This window comes from Aythya marila (assembly GCF_965140915.1).
Source record: "Aythya marila genome assembly, chromosome: 1".
Lineage (NCBI taxonomy): Eukaryota > Metazoa > Chordata > Aves > Anseriformes > Anatidae > Aythya > Aythya marila.
This window is the reverse complement of record NC_139042.1, coordinates 165,184,041-165,200,228: the sequence shown is the minus strand read 5'-3', so window position 1 is coordinate 165,200,228 and position 16,188 is coordinate 165,184,041. Positions and strand designations below refer to the sequence as shown.

At 34.4% G+C, this 16,188-nt stretch overlaps 2 protein-coding genes across 10 annotated transcripts in view; both read left to right on the top strand.

The window, feature by feature from the left end:
* Nucleotides 1-8,124, top strand: part of OTOGL (otogelin like) — a 97,739-nt gene extending 89,615 nt beyond the window's left edge. Inside the window, 4 exon segments of the mRNA XM_082752582.1 lie at nt 215-260; nt 2,224-2,295; nt 4,438-4,517; nt 7,046-8,124. Of these exon segments, the coding sequence (XP_082608708.1) occupies nt 215-260; nt 2,224-2,295; nt 4,438-4,517; nt 7,046-7,246 (399 nt within the window). The 3' untranslated portion in view covers nt 7,247-8,124.
* A 5,181-nt stretch (nt 8,125-13,305) lies between these two features.
* PTPRQ (protein tyrosine phosphatase receptor type Q) overlaps nt 13,306-16,188 on the top strand; it is a 136,446-nt gene continuing 133,563 nt past the window's right edge. For 7 of the 9 annotated variants that reach the window (XM_082778174.1, XM_082778173.1, XM_082778172.1 and 4 more), the window contains exon 1: nt 14,339-14,420. In XM_082778174.1, the coding sequence (XP_082634300.1) occupies nt 14,373-14,420 (48 nt within the window). In that variant the 5' untranslated portion in view covers nt 14,339-14,372. Of the gene's footprint in view, nt 13,367-14,338; nt 14,421-15,037; nt 15,177-16,188 lie in introns of those variants that run through there. The other 2 variants (XM_082778171.1, XM_082778168.1) reach the window with 2 other exon arrangements.

Below are 16,188 nucleotides of genomic sequence, written 5' to 3'. Positions count from 1 at the left end.
AGTTAAGGTCAGATAACCAGGGGCAAGTAATTTTCAGTGTTAAAGACTAAAGAATTTATGAACCAAACATTTGATGCATATTTGTGCAATTCTCTTGATTTAGATATTACTTTTTATTAGTTGGACATCTTTAAAACATGGAATCTCTTGAGATACAATATACCTTTGCATTGGGCACAGTCTTTTTTGATATATTCTTCTTTTATTTCTCTAGAACGGAGGAATTGTGCAGACATATAATGATGGCTGCTGCAAGACCTGTAAGTGATGAAGGCTGCAGTAAATGCTAGTTTGGCTTTGGTTTTGGAGGGCTGTGTTTTTTAACCTGTTGCTGGGACACAAAGAAGGAAAAAGCATGCTGTCCCTACACAAATCAAAATTGTTATAGTTACTTAACTACTCTTACTAAATGGTCTCGCTTCATTTGGCTGCTGACTTGGTGGTTTTTAATGTTAATGTTCTGGAGTATAACCAAATCTCTCCAAATATAACCTGTCGAAGATAAAAAGTTATCTCAATTAAAATAATTAAAAGATTGCCCTTATTACTAAGCAGACTCTAAAATATTGCCTAAATTATGTTCACCATAAAATATAATAATTTTCCATCTAAAATTGATACTTAATTTGATGTTAAGTTTCCAAACATACTTACTTATTCTGTTTCACTGCTGTGTATTTTCCAGGGCCAAAATACTGAAATAATTTTTTTTACTTGAAAATTATTTCTTTCTACTGTAGAAAATATATTTCAATCCCAAATGAGGAAAAGTCATTGGGAGTTGAGTAGTATTGATGTTAACAATTCTTATATAAAATTGACTTTTTAATATCTGGAAATACATCCACATTTTCTGTGTGTGTAACTTTAAAATATGATGAATGTATTGTGATGCGTGTTTACCTACATTTACATAAGTTTATGAACACATGAAGTCTTCATTATTTAAAGTTTAAAAGCAGGCTGAGAACAATCTTTGATTTGCTCTGCAGTTTTGTTTAGGAAAGGTTTTCTGATCAAGTTCGATAATCATCTAGACATAAAAATTAAGCACTGTTCTTTGAAATTAATTACATAGAGCAAGAACTTGTTGAATGCTACAGAAATTACTACCTCCCTTTTTTGATCTTTTTGTGTTCAATATCAGAGTTAAAATGTACAGAAAAAGTAATCTTTGGATTTTTTTATTTTTTTTTTAAACAAGGCTTTAATAATGTTGAATAGAAAGTCACAGGCTTGTAAGTATACTGTACTGGTATTAAGTAAAATTCAGCAATGTATTAGCTACACATGTGTTTGTATGCTAAATGATTTGGCTATGTAAGGGGAAATATTCATATTTATAAAATACAGAGCAATACTCCAGTTTCCAAATTATGTAAAACTTTGAAAGTTATCTGCAAATATTGTTGCTCTATACCATGCATAGCATAGAAAATAGAAGCTATTTTAATATAACAAAATACTTTTTTTTTTTTTTGACTGAGAATCAGCAGAGAAAAGTAACACACCAGAATTTGCTAAAATCTTATGAATCAATATTCTTTCTCCAATGCAATAAACTATGTTGAAAAATCTTTAACTAAAATGAGAAAAAATGGGTTGGCTTTATTTAGAAAAATATCTTGAAGAATTAATGGCTACTGACTTTCTGTTGACTAGGAAGATTTATAATTTTGGCCATATTCTGTGGCCTCAGGAAAGGTGTTGTTATACTTCAGAAATTCTTACTCAGGTGGCTGCTAAAAATATATATGATCCATACACTTATACGCTATTTTATTTTTGTTTTTGCTTTGTTTTTAACTAAAAGCATGTGCCCAGTGGTGAAGCAGATAAAAAGAGTATGTGTAAATAGAGCTTGCAAAACCTTGGGGTTTTAATGGGAACAAATAGTCTTTTTGGAAGAGCTTGATTCAGTGCATGCAAAGTGAGTGCATATATTTAATTCTTACCTTGCCATAGAGAGACTCATTGCAAAAGTTTGGTCTACAAGGAAGCATCATTCCAGTTTTGTGTTAATCAGGAGAGTAATAAAGTTTAGGACATCTTTAGTGAGACTTGAAGCAGCTACAGTTTCTAAATTTCGAATACTAACAGGAAAGCTCATCATCTTTTGCTAAAAGAAAAATTGCAATTGGCAGTGTAAGAATTAATGAAATGTCATTTATATAAATATGTTTTTATTTCATGAGAAACTTACATTCCTAATGGTTCTGCCAGGTTCTGGATTGGGTCTATTACCCTTTGCCATTAGTCCAGTAGTGCCTACTGATAGTATTAATTGTGAACCAGGTATTATTTTTAATAATGTATTTTCTTATTTTAATAGTAGTGTAAGCACTGCTTGTATATATGCATAGAGCTGTCATCATCATTAAATGTATTTAATGGTATTGGCCTGATGCTGAGAGACAGTGAACCCCTGCTGGCCTCCCAAATCAGTGACTTTTTAAAACCTGGTTAGGGTTCACTGCTCAACACCTGTCAGAATTAGGTTCATTCATTTATGTTATATGCTGAAGATGGTTCTTCCTCCTGTTTGTTTCTAAAATTGGTTTTATTACATGGACCTACTGTACAGGGTACAGCACATAATAAGAAATAATTATATAATATACAGTTATAATAAGAAATGATTTTACTTTTTAAAACATTATCATCCTTAATACTGCTACTAAGAGATAATGATCTCATGTTTATGTCTCTGAAGTTAATAACTCAACTGTTTTTGCCTTAAAATAGATCAAAAGTGCACATTACTGCCCTATCTCATCTTTGTAGATATGGATTTATACAGTACTTCTTTGTCACAGATAACACGTTTTGCAAAGTTATGAAAATGTTGGGGGAAAAAAACATACAATCCTCAAAGTAAAATCATGCATTAATAAATACTCTACAGCAGTAATTGTGGGAGCTTACAGAACTCTCGCATTATGGTCATAACTCTGCTTTTAATGATAAGTCACAGAAATTTTAGTAAGATTCCTTACTCAAATAAGGAGCAAGTGAAACAAGTACACCCAATACTGAATGAAGACCTTTTGACAGTTGAAAGTGGAAGAGAGAAAATATAGCAGCAGGGAAGTTTTCATTAGACATAAGCACCTTATATGCTGAAACGTCATATATCTGTATGAGTTCATGATGGCAAATGCTTTCTAAGGGAAAAATAATAGGAATACTTTTTTGTCTAGTGTTGCTGATGAAAGAAAAGCAAGATACTGTAGGAATTTGCAGTTTTGGTCCTACAGTCATCTTCTAGCTCCACAAGAGAATACTGTTTGATTCTGCAATGCTTAGAATAAAAACTAGATGTATTATGGAGCCAGACTAATTTTCAGATACCCACTGGAGCTATGATTGCAGAATATCTTGGTTACTCAGAGCTCATTAATTTATAAAAATGCTCAGAAGAAAACTTATGCTTTTATGGTCAGGTGTATACCTGACCATGCAGGCATGTGCTAAAGGTGAAGAGACTCTGCTGAATAGTGGTTATTATTTTATAAACTGGATGCCTAGAATGTCCACGTAGACAAACAAATAGATGATTTTGATGCTTACTGGAACTGGAGAGCTAAATAATTTCTGTTACACAAATAAGTAATAGCAAACTGTCTGCTATGGAGTGCAGCATGGAAGATTTTATGTTTAATTATTTCAGTATTATATTACGATTTTTATTATGTTAAAAAAATGGCTTTGCACTGTACAGCTCTATTTTTCAAATAAAAGCTCTCCTATCAATATCTCCCAGACCATACTGATAAAATGCAGTATTTCCATAATCCTAGATCTATATGCTGACCAGGTTCAGTTCTGGATGGTAAAAGCTGCACCGTATTTAGGAAATATATGCATCTTTCTCTTTCAAAGCTTCATTCAAGGACCTCTTTGTCAGAAAAATATTGGATATTATTCTATTTAAATTCTAAGCAGTCATAGTAGCATCAAAGTTGTAATCACATTCACAGCTTTATCTTTTCAAATGTCAAGTTTTGAATATCTTCTAAAATGCAGGAAAAAAAAAATCATACTTTTCATATTCCCATTAAAAAGAGAATTAATTCTATCACTATTCAAAATTACTTGATCTTTCTCTTGGTTACTGGTATTATGCTTATCTTGCCATATGGGCAATTTTAAACCACATTAATATTTTTGTATTTATAAAATCTCTATAGATTAATGCACAGGTTGATGCCTCATATGTGCCAGCTAAAAAAATCAATAATTCCTGAAATTATTTATTAATATATGAGTTTTTTTCTAAAAAAAAATAATAATTATAAAAGTAATAGTTTCATTGTGTACATTAATGAAGCTAATGTGTAATCATTGAATTTATTTTAATAAATTAACATTTTATTAAGAAAAATGTCATGCAAAAAGTATATTGATTCAATATGCCTTCTTTTTGTATTTTATCAGGTAAAAAGGAAGAAAGAATTTGCCAGAAAATGACAATAAGGACAACTATAAGAAAAAATGACTGTATAAGTCAAACCCCGGTAAGCATAAAAAAAACTCATGTTTTATGCTGGGCCTATGGCATACCAATCCAAGTATTTAGAAATGGGTTATGCCTATCAACAAGCAACAAAAAATGCTGCTATCTTCTCAAAAGCAGACCTTTGACCCCAGGAATGTTATTCTACTCGTAAATGGAATAGTTAGCTGTTCCTATCGCTGAAAGACTGAGTCCTCCTACCTGGAAAAACATCTGTCTTCAAATGAAAAGTACACACCATAATTGCTTATAACTAACAAAGGCACTGAACTCTTCACCATGAAATAACATCCCACTCTTCAAGAGTAGAAATGCTTCCACTTAGGATGTGATGGAAACACTGCTATATTTCTCCTTGAAGACCTTTACTCTGTGTGTCCTCTCCTCCACACAGCCTGTCTCTATATCATAAATTCATGATCCCATTTATTTATGAGTCTGCTTCATGTATCTTATTTCTCAGCTTTGATGTAGCCCCATCTATAAAACCCAGGATATGTCTGAGGAGCAAATGGGCTTCTCATGTAGCACTTAAAAGAGAAGCAATTGACACCATATCTTGAGCCTTCTGTAATGGCTCTGATAAGATTCTGCTGAAGAACTAGTCATAAGGGAAGATGTGAAACAGCATCACAGATTGAAAGATGGGCAGGTTAATTTCCAACCTGTCAGAAGTACAACAGTGACATACCTAAGGTTTAACTGGAGGAATAAGCGTGTGTGGTGTATTTATTTAGTTTTAGAAAAAATGTAGGTAATGAGGGAGTATACGTCTGTAGATGAAATTAAAATTTTTTGCCATAGTTAAGAGCAGAGAAGATTGTAGATACCTTCACAGTTACTTTAGCAAGCCAGGTTAGGGGACACCAATATGACAGAACAAATACATAGTGTTGACTAAAGCAAATAATATTAAAAAGAAAGATGTAGTCAAAACTCATAGGTTTTTAAAGTAGCTGAAAAGGACCTTGCTCCTGCAACATTTAGTGAATAGGACAGGGAATGGCAACAAACTCATTCTAGTGTCTCTTATGAGCCAATGGTGCAATAAAAGAGTCCAATAATGGTGCAAAAAAAGAGTCCTCTGCAATTATGGTCTCCCTACATTGCTGTAGAACTAGAGAGGGTTCAGGGAAGGACAATGAGAATGTTCACTGAGTCATTCCATAAATGACACAAGTAATTAAGCCTTGCTTCTTCTGACTTGCTACCATACATGTAGGTTCTTTATCTTTCCTTCTACCTTTAATCACCTTCTAATAAACATTGTCTAGAAAGAAGCCCTATCTCACTTCCATCCATCTTACAAGCCCCTTTCCACAGCATCTTCTTTCCCATTTAATTTATTGCTGCTAGCTCAGATCCATCCCCTTCCAGTTCCCCTACCACAAAAACACCTGGGACCTTATTTCATTGCAAGACTTTGGCCTATCAAATGGCAGTATCTGCTGTGGCTGTTGCTGGTTTGGAGCTACATCTGTGTTCTTTGAGCAGATTAATGCTGTCAAACTTCTGATATGGCTGAGCATGATTACATTTAATTAATTATTAACTGAGATTATTAATGATTTGGACAAGATCTTATATATATATATAAATATATAAAATTATATATAGAATATATATACATATTATGTATTTTATATATAATGTATATATATTGTTATAATATATATGATTTTTTCCCTGTCAAATTTCATGAAAGTCTTAAGATTAACCTTTTGATCTAATTTGTTTAGACACTGTTTATAGGGTGTGGATCACTGTACCTTTCACAGGCTTCGCTTGAATAAGAAATCAGATTGAAACACTACCATGAAAAAACAACAACAACAAAACAAGCAAACAAAAAAAAAAACTAGGTCTAATATGGCCTCCTTCCAATTTCCTGCTATATCAATGTAGTTTGAAGTTTTAATTAAAAAATACTAATTTGTTTTCTCTTACAATATTACCTAAGAAGACTTCACGTAATATAATAGTGAAAGACTAGCTCGGATGAAGTCTACAGAACAAATAATTTTATAGCCTGTTTCTCCCCTTGCTGTTTGATACTAAATCTACTTTGCAAATATATTTGTTACAGTGACGACATATCTAATATTGTTGGGCTCTTAGTTGTGAGCAGTATGAGTGAGAAAGGAAAAGCTTTAGCACTGATATACTTCTCCTCTTGAACTTTCAAAAAGAATGACAGACTATGCTTTGTTTTGCTTAGAATGTAACTTTTCAGCAGTGAACATGAAACAGGCATGAATTTTGTTTTGCTGCTTTGAAATTATTCATTTGTAAACTAGGGATACAATTTTGGTATCCACAGCACAAAGTATTGCTCAATGTTAAGACAGAATACAACAAAAATGCTTTATTTAAAAAATGTATCTCCGTTTGGAATGAATGAATTTTAGAAGATAACTTCTAAAACCAGAGTTCTTTTCAAGTATAAAAATGGATTTTAATCAGAAAGAAGTTTGAAATCTGGAAAACAAAACCTGAGATGTCTAACTACAGTTTTTTATTTACTCATAGATAAATGTGGCTTCTTGTGATGGAAAATGCCCGTCCGCAACAATTTTCAATGTCAATATTGATAGCCATTTAAGATTCTGTAAATGTTGTCGAGAAAATGGAACACGTAATCTGACTGTGCCACTACACTGTGCAGGAAATGGCACTGAAATTATGTATGTCATTCAAGAACCTATAGAATGTTCATGCCAATGGAACTGAGCATTGCATGGATATGATTTTATCTGAAGAACTGAAATGTGTTTCATTTCACCACACTATTTTTTCACCTTGGATGGTTATACTACTCTGCAGAAAAAAAAAAAAAAAAAAAAAAAAAAAAAGAAAGAAAAAAAAAAAGACACCAATTATGTTTTATAATGTAACTTTTCAAATTTAGTAGACATTATGTTGTTGTTCAGATATTTCCTTTTTAAATATTGGCATGTACATGTATAGAGAGAAATCCTTTTTAGCAAGGTGTAATTTAATCATCATTTACTTTTAAATGGCTTTCCAATGAGTTGTTGATGTCTATGTTTCCAGTATTTTAAAATTTGGGCTTATGGCTCCCTGTCAAAACTTGGAATTTATGAGTGGTTCTTTTCCTTTTTGTTAGAAAATTTCATTTGAGGAATTTTCATCATTGGAATTAATGTTTAAATAGAAAAGATGCATATTGTGGTTTTGAGAATGACTGAATTTCTTAAAAAAAAATAAATCAGTCCAATTGAAACATTTTTTATCTTGCTGAAAGGTCTATCTTTTGTCCATTAAGCAGTAGTCAGTGACTGGACTCTGCTTAAACTGGAAGTCATAGAGAAACACCATGACTGTGGACTGTAAGTACATGTATCTCCTGATTGTATAGAAGAAGAAGAATGTCCTTAAACCTTTGACATTTTTTTAATTTTGATATATATTTTAAGCACGAAACATGACTAGGCAAAGGCTGAAAAGTTCAGGCATTTGTGCCTGTTTTACAAATATCTAAAAGCCGTTTCTGATGTGAAAGGTTCCATTTTATATCCACTTTTCAGTTTTCACAAATAAGAAATTGGCTGTCTACTAGTTGTAGAATAAGATTCTATGTATGCATATATTTATAAAAAAAAAGGGGGGGGACTGAACATTTAAACTATTCAAAATTAGTTTCTTCCTTTGACTGTTTGAAATTTTGTGTTCAGTATATTTTAATAAATATATATACTTATATATATATATATATATATATATATATATATATATATATACAGAGATTTGGGCTATTGACTGAATCTAGGTTTCACAATTTTTCTACACAGGAAAAAAAATCCATGTAAAATATGCTTTGAAGGGCCTAGCTGAGCTATGAGTGTTCAATCAGGTTGCAAATCTCCATGATTCAGCACCTTAAGCTGAATATGTTCTCTCACTTGTATTAAGCATACTATGTAATCGTATCTTAAAAACTGAGGATACAATTTTCAGCTTGTTTTTAGAAGATTTTTTGCTTTATAAAGTTACCAAACTAGGCTTAAATGATGACTGTGAGAGTTTTGCCACTGACCCAGTGGGGTCGGTATGATACTGAACACATAAATTACGTCAGAATTAAAATGTTTGTTTAAAACTCTGACAACTCTTTGGGGGACAGTGTTTATTGCAGACTGTCATCATTTAATTACAAAATGTTAGATTATTACATTGTTTTATACAAAGAAAAATAAACAATATAAAATTAAAAAAAAAAAAAACTAAAGCTCTTTTGATAGTTTTTGTGAAAAATCTTGAAACTTTTGCTGTGTACAATTTGATTGCTTATTAAGAAAAATAGTATACACACTGAAATTTGTCTTTACTAAGAAGACTCTCCTCTACACAGCCATCTCCTTAAAAATAGTGACTTGGTTTAAGAATGAAAGAAAAATCCATTGTATTATTTAAAATATTTAGCTATTATAAAGAAATAGTTACCACCTAGTGATCAAGACAAAGTACTTTTTTTGAGAAAGTATATGCTTTATTTGCACTTTTTTATGACTCGCATGGCAGATATTTCAAGAATATATACAAGGGCCTAGAACCAAAACGTTCTTTGACATTATTGTTGGAATTTGTGTACAGAAAATTTCCACACAGGCCAGAAATGGAAATTAAATAATTGTCATAGCTATAAAGTTTGAGTACTTGTACAGCAAAATAAAAGGACAACTATTCAAAGAAAAATATATCTCTAGGATCTCTTGATTCATTAACATGGAGATAGGAATTCTACATTTACTTCAAGAGATTTTGGCCCCAAACTTCTTAATGAATTTAGCATTTGAAAAATGACTTCAGAAAGCTCCTGCAAGATAGCACTATTACACATGGTGACTGAACACTTACAGTGTTTTGATTGAACAGCTCTGCTTTTTGTAAACAATATGCTTTTGTAAGATTTAGAACTGTATTTGTAATTAAAGAGAAATTAATAAACATTATTTTGCAGAATCATGTATATGTTAACAAGTCAGTGTTGATGTGTTTAATTTACCTTTGTCACTGATGATAATGCAGAACCTTAGATTAACCTGGAATTAAAAACAGGCAAACTTAAAATTAAATCCATGATATCATGCGTCACTTAGCCTTTTTTTTTTTAAGTACTACAATCAGTAGTAACTGGGCCTTCCTGAACCATACAAAAAATTATTTATGTGTTTGGTGGAGCTGAACTGAGTCTAAGATTCATTTTACAGCTAAACTTCAAATTCATACTTCAAATAGAATTCAGATTCTATTTGGCCTAGACAGAGAATGAATGTCTATTAAAACTCATTAATCATTTTCTAGACAGATCTCCACCCATACCATCTCCATGATGAAATTAGTATTATGTGGTATATTATACGTACATGAATTAACCATTGCAGCCTTCAGAATGGATATCAGGTTTTCATGAGCCTGCAGTGTGGTAGGACTGTTCTGCTCCAAATACCTTCTCAGTCTGTAACTTATATAAGTATAGATACAGTTCCATGGTTGTTTAGGTTTCCCCATCTCCAACTCTGCATTCCTGCTTCAATCTTCCCCACCCAGGAATTACACATAACCTGGTTTGTGCAAGTATCTTGTGAACTGGTTTTGACAGCTGATCCAACTCAAATCTAAGCTTGTGAAATACCAAAATTAATTAGTTTATTATTGACTAAAAGAACTTTAATATCCACAGAGTTCCCTCCCTTCTACCCCTTCAGAAACTAAGACTTGAACAATTTCTACTCCCTAAGAGAAAGTCTGGGAATGCATGCCTTTCTTTGACTCCCACACTTCCACCAGAAAACACAAGTAACTGAGAGAAGCTTTGTGCGTGACCTACCATATGCCTTACTCTGCTGTCCTGGTGTGCCATGTCGTTGCTCCCCTCTGTAGCTGCTTGAAACCTTCCTTCTTCCCTAGGTTTTTGTGGTTCTGTACTATTTGTGCTTAGAAATGGAATTACACCATGTAAAGTGTTTACCATTAAACTATGCAGTCTTTTTTAGGTATTTAGATAAATGTTCTCAACACTTAGAACCAAATTGTAAGAGAATACGCTTCTACTAAACAGTAAGACTTTTGACACATTATTTGTAATGTGTTTTTTTATAATACTATTGTCTTATTATCAGCTCGTTCATTTTTGCCCAACTAAAAAATTAGAATTAAAAGCACAACTTCTAATACTGTGTTTAAGTCATTTATTGATTTCATTAATAAAATAAAAGACCTAGAATGTAGATATCTGTGTACTAAAAATGAAAGTAAAACAATGCATTTACATGAGTTATTACTTCTCCACATTGCAGGCATCTTTCTAATTACATCTGTGTACCAGTGATGAAAAAGCACTGAGGTCTTTATAGATAGTTTCTTTTGAGAGCAGGATCATGCCTGAAATATATTGTTTAAAAAGAGTTACAAACAAAATAATTCAGTAAAAGATGGAGGCATTTACAAGAAACCACTCCAGAAAAACAAATGCTTAAGCAGTCACAAAATGCTGCTACAAGTGAGAATCTCCTCCCCTTCCTTTTGCACTTAGTTCTGTCTAACACAATTCCATTTTTTTTTCTCTTGACCTTCTATACTGCTGGATTTTTTTTTTTATTGGGCATCAATTCTGTGCAGCTTTTTCCACCTCTCTCCCTTCTTTCTTTTTATAAGAATTTAAAAGACAAGACCAATGTACAGATCTAGAGGTTAGCCTTTGTGTAAAAAATTAGTGCCAAATAAATCAGAGAAACTCTGATTGGTAACTACAATCTGACAGTGGGAAACACCGACTCACACTGAATTTTTCAAGTTCTGTCCCATCAAATCCTTTTCCAGAAATTAGTTTGAGGTTATGCTGCCGATGTAATCATTCACAGGTTTATGTCCTATGGTAAAATCCCACAGATGTATGTGGGACAAAACATAAATGAACTGGAACATATAATCATGGAAGTTCTCAAGTAGTTTTTGTATGAAAAACAGGAGGAACATAGGAAGCATCTGATCTGTACTGATACTGTGTTCTGGGGAAAACCAATAGTTAATGATGGTAAAACTTAATCACTAGAAATGCTGAATAAAAGGAAAATATTTACATTTTGGGGAGTGTTCATTTGATTAAGGTGGAATGTGCCACATACTTGATTTAGTAAGTTTAAAAAAAGAGAGTACTCTTACTGTTGTCTGAAAATCACCACATTAATAAAGCCTCCTCATGTGCTTGGTGATTACAAAAGTGCTCTGGAAAATAGCTCAGTATGTCTGCTTTGTAAAACAGCTGAGTGTGCAGCAGCTTCCTTGTGGCATTCATAGCTGAAGCAGCATTCAAGTGTTATGCCCATGCATGCTCTCTATGTGTGTGTGTCTCAGACTGACTCAATGTTTGGAGACAAGGGGTTTCTTTGCAGCCACTTCTGAATTACTGTGACCTTTTCTGAACCTGGGTTACATAAAAAGTTATTGTTATTATTATTATTATTATATACATTTATTTATTTATTTATTTATTTTGGTGTGATTCAGCCTGCCTTTTTTACTAGAAGTTCTAAATAAAGCTCCAATCAAAAATTTTATTCCTTATTTCACAATTCAAATTTCAGTTGCACATAGGTTTTAGGAAAAATGAAGAGCAGCCCACTGAAGAACAAGATGCTATCTCAAGAAAAAGAATATATTGTACCATTATACCACCTAAAAAGTACACAGTAAAAAATATGATGGTCATTACTCATTTTTTTTATGGTCCAAACTCACAATGGCACTAATTTTTGTGTATTCTATGACTACTTTGTCTGGAAATAGTTTATAAACATTTTTATCAGCTTATTAAATTAATTTAATTTCAAAGGACAGAGAGCTAGTTTTCTATTAAAAAGGTTAATTTGGGGAAGGTTAGGGCACTGAGATCTATACTGAGTGGTTTGCCTCTGAATTCACTGCTTCAGATTTGATCAAGAGCTTTCACCATCCAGTTTTTGTCTGAGCTGTCCTTGCTTAGTAGCTTTTTGAAAATAAAGCAGTGGTCCTGATGTTATGTACTCCTGTCTATTGGGCCTTCTGCTGTATATTTACATTTTCAGATGCTTGCTTTGATATCTTCACTCAGGATCTCAGTACAGAGGTCAACAACTTGGTATGGAGAAAAGAAATTCTGCCCCATGGAGCTCAATTAGGATCTTTACAGAGTACAACAGTGACAAGGTTTCGATGTCTAGCTCTCCTCTGGAGAAATCTGCATCTGTGTTTTCCAGTCAGGATGATGTAGGAAGCCAGTGTTATATTGAGGAGAAATGTGTGGGTTCTGAGAGCAACTTTGTTTCTAAGTTGTCTGATTTAACCCTTTTCAAGTACCACCTAGAAGTTAAAATTGTTAGAGCCCAGCCAGCTGAAAAGATAAAACTCAGGAATTAGTAATAGTTGTTTTGATTGTATTTGTTACTAATACTTTCCACAGATGTACTCTGAAACTTTATAATACTGAGCTGGGAAGTATCTTCTCAAAGCAAATGAAAGCCAGAACTGGCGTGAGCAAGCATCACACCTTGCAGGTGCTTATTTACAAATCCCCAAACACTGCTGTAGCACAGAAGGAGAGTTGAAGAACGCCTGCTGGTGGCGAATTTAAGAAGGGTCCGTGTTCCAGGACAGCGGATAACGGAACCATGACAGGAATGACAAAGGATGAGCGCCCGGCTGGAGGCCGGGGCAGCAGAGCCGCAGAGCGGGGAGCGGGGCAGGGGCGGGCGGGCAACCGCCACCCCGCCGCGGGGAGCGGCGTGAAGAGAGCCCCGGGGGACTTCTCGGCTCCACATTCCTGCCGAGGGCAGGAATGGTCGGCATCAGGTGTGTGTGTGGGGGAGAGATGGGACGGAGAAGAAGGCAGCCGGCGCGGCGGCAGGGCCAGCCGAGGCTGCTTGTCCTTCCCAGGGGCACCGGCGGATGCGCTCCCCTCCCGCCTGAGGCAACGGGCGCGGTAAAATGACCCGAAAAATTGACCGGCTGAGGCGGGGGGGAGCAGTGACATCCCGCTGATTTGCCTCTCCTGCCTATGTCTTTTTGATGTTTCACGGATTTCTCTCAGTTGTGCGTTCCTGAGCCGAAATTTAAGACGTCCTCTAATAAACAGGTAGGTTATGTGGGAGGTAGCAGATCTGTGAGCTCTGCTTCTGTGTTTCTCAAAAGTAGGATTTGTGGTTTTCCATAGGGAATTTCGTAAGTGCTCATGCAATTCCCCAGGAAATATTAGTGTACACCTGTCTTTTGATGAACAGATTTAACAGAAGTTGTCATGAATGTATAATGTTTATATTAATTCTTCTTGAACATCCTAGGAATGTACTGCTAGAGGGTTGTGCAGGGCTGCTTGGTACTTCCATTGAAAATGGTTCTAGGACTTAGGGGCTTATTTTGGGTGCTGTCAGAGGGACAACTTGTTAGAAATAGGTACTATCGATAATAGTTTCTTTTGAAGAAAGTGTAAGGGCTTCTATGGGTTTAAATGGATTGAAATCAGTAGTTTAAAAAAAAAAAAAAGTAGCAAAAAAAAAAAAAAAAGAAAAAAGAAAGAAAAAAGAAAAAGACATATTTGACTCAGGGATTTTTTACTGATAAAACAACAGGCCCACCTGGAATTTACTAATGTTAAAGGAAACCCTTTTGCTGATTGCAGTAGGCTTTGCATCAGGGCATGGAAGAAGAGGCAGGGCCAGAGTGTAGAAACAAATCTAGGGCACACCATTGGCTGCAGTTACACCTATGTGCAGTATAAATGCATGTTAGTTTTCTCATGTTGTTTTGAAGCTGTTGTGATTGGAACACAAATTAGACACTGGGACTATATGATTTCTTTATGGATCAAGTAATTTTTCTCCTGCTTTTGTTAAAATATGTATTTCAAGTAAGAAAACTATTTTCTTTTTTTGAAGGTAACTAATTGAATGTTGATTTGGATTGCTTTCTTGTCATTCTGACAGTTGCAGGGAGCTCTCATTTATTGTTGCTGAATATTCCCAGTCTACTTTCTTCCCAATTTGTTGGAAGCTCTTTTGGAAGCCTTAATCTGCTCTGTTGTCTGCTGCTTCTGGCATAATATTGATCCCCAGAAGAAGTAACAGGTCCCAGCATCTTCAAGTCCTCAACTAACTCATGGTGCTTTTGGACACTAAGATGCTGGAAATTCAGGATAGTTCTGGTACACAGGGTTATGCTCTGGCTACTGCTTTAAGAAACATTAATATAAGAACTGTGTATGTAAGGACCACATTACTATATTTCTGCTTCCCTCTGTAGTACATTTTGCAGTAGTTTTATTCATGTTTATCTATGTTTAGGTTTTGTGTATGTAATCTTTCTCTTACATTTAGATTACTGTGTTTTGTGGCAAAAGTGATTTTGAAGTTCTGTCAGCTTCTCATATGAATACCACTCATTACTTTAGGGAAGAGAGCAGTGTATTTGGGGTGGTGAGATGCCTGTACTGTACTTAGCCTCATGGTATGTTCCTCTAGAGTATCCAGATACTCCATTTTTGCTGGCCAGTTTTGAGCTCAAGAAGAGGTGTTTTTAGTGGAGTCCATAATGCAGCAGTCTGTGATCCACAGCAACTGAGGAAGTTTCAAGAGGAGAAGTTGAGAATGCCAGCCTCTTAAGGATGGTAATATGGGGTGAAATCAAAGCTTCAGTTAGCTTGGTATCAACTCTCCAGCAGCAATGAAAAGCGGGTCTTTGGCAAGGACTGTAAGAACAGCATAATATGAGAGTGACCTGTACTGTGTTACTTTCCCACTATTTGTAGCTTAAAGATTTCCTGAGATGGATGTAGTTTCAGTGCATTTACTGAGCTTTAGCGTAGTTCTCTTGTATTAACTACTCCAGCCTCCTCTGAAGCTCATACAAGCATTTAGTACTTGTTTTAGACTTTGGCAAGGAGATCTACAAATACGCTATCCTATGAAGTTGCCTTGTTTGATTTGGATCTGGACCCTACCAGCTACGTTTGGTCTTTCACACTTCTTGTACTGAAAGAGACAACTAAAAGGCAATCCTTTCTCACTTCTGACTACTTGAGATTTTATAGACCTCTTTTATATTTCCCCTTGTGCCTCTTTTTCAGACACAAAAGTTTACTTTAGTCATTTGTCAAGAAACGGTCTACAGAACAGGTTGATGGATATTTGCTTAGGAAGACACCTGTTTAGCTAGTATGCAGCTAGCCTAAATATAGATTTGAATACAGATTTGAACCTTAGCTCTTTGTGGTCAACTTAAGATCTTTATTATTATTATTATTATTTTATTTTATTTTATTTTATTTGTATTTCTGCATTCTTTGCACGGGGACCTGGCAACACCTGGCAAGGTGTTGTCAAGAAAAAGGGGCATTCTTAATCCTCTCATCTTATTTGATAAATCTGAAAATGCACTGTACACTTGCAGATTTTGTTAGTTTTAGGTCTAGCAATATGTATGTGTAATAAAAAATGGCATACAATAATCCCAATAGTGGAAAATTATTAAAAATCTCTTAAGTCAATTATTGGCAATCGCACATTTCTTTTATTAACTTTAAAAGCAGATTTTCCTGCCCTTTGGATTGCATTGTCTTGACCAGATTATTTTAGAGGAATGGAAGCCAGCTATGCATCCAACAATTAACAGCCTGTTAC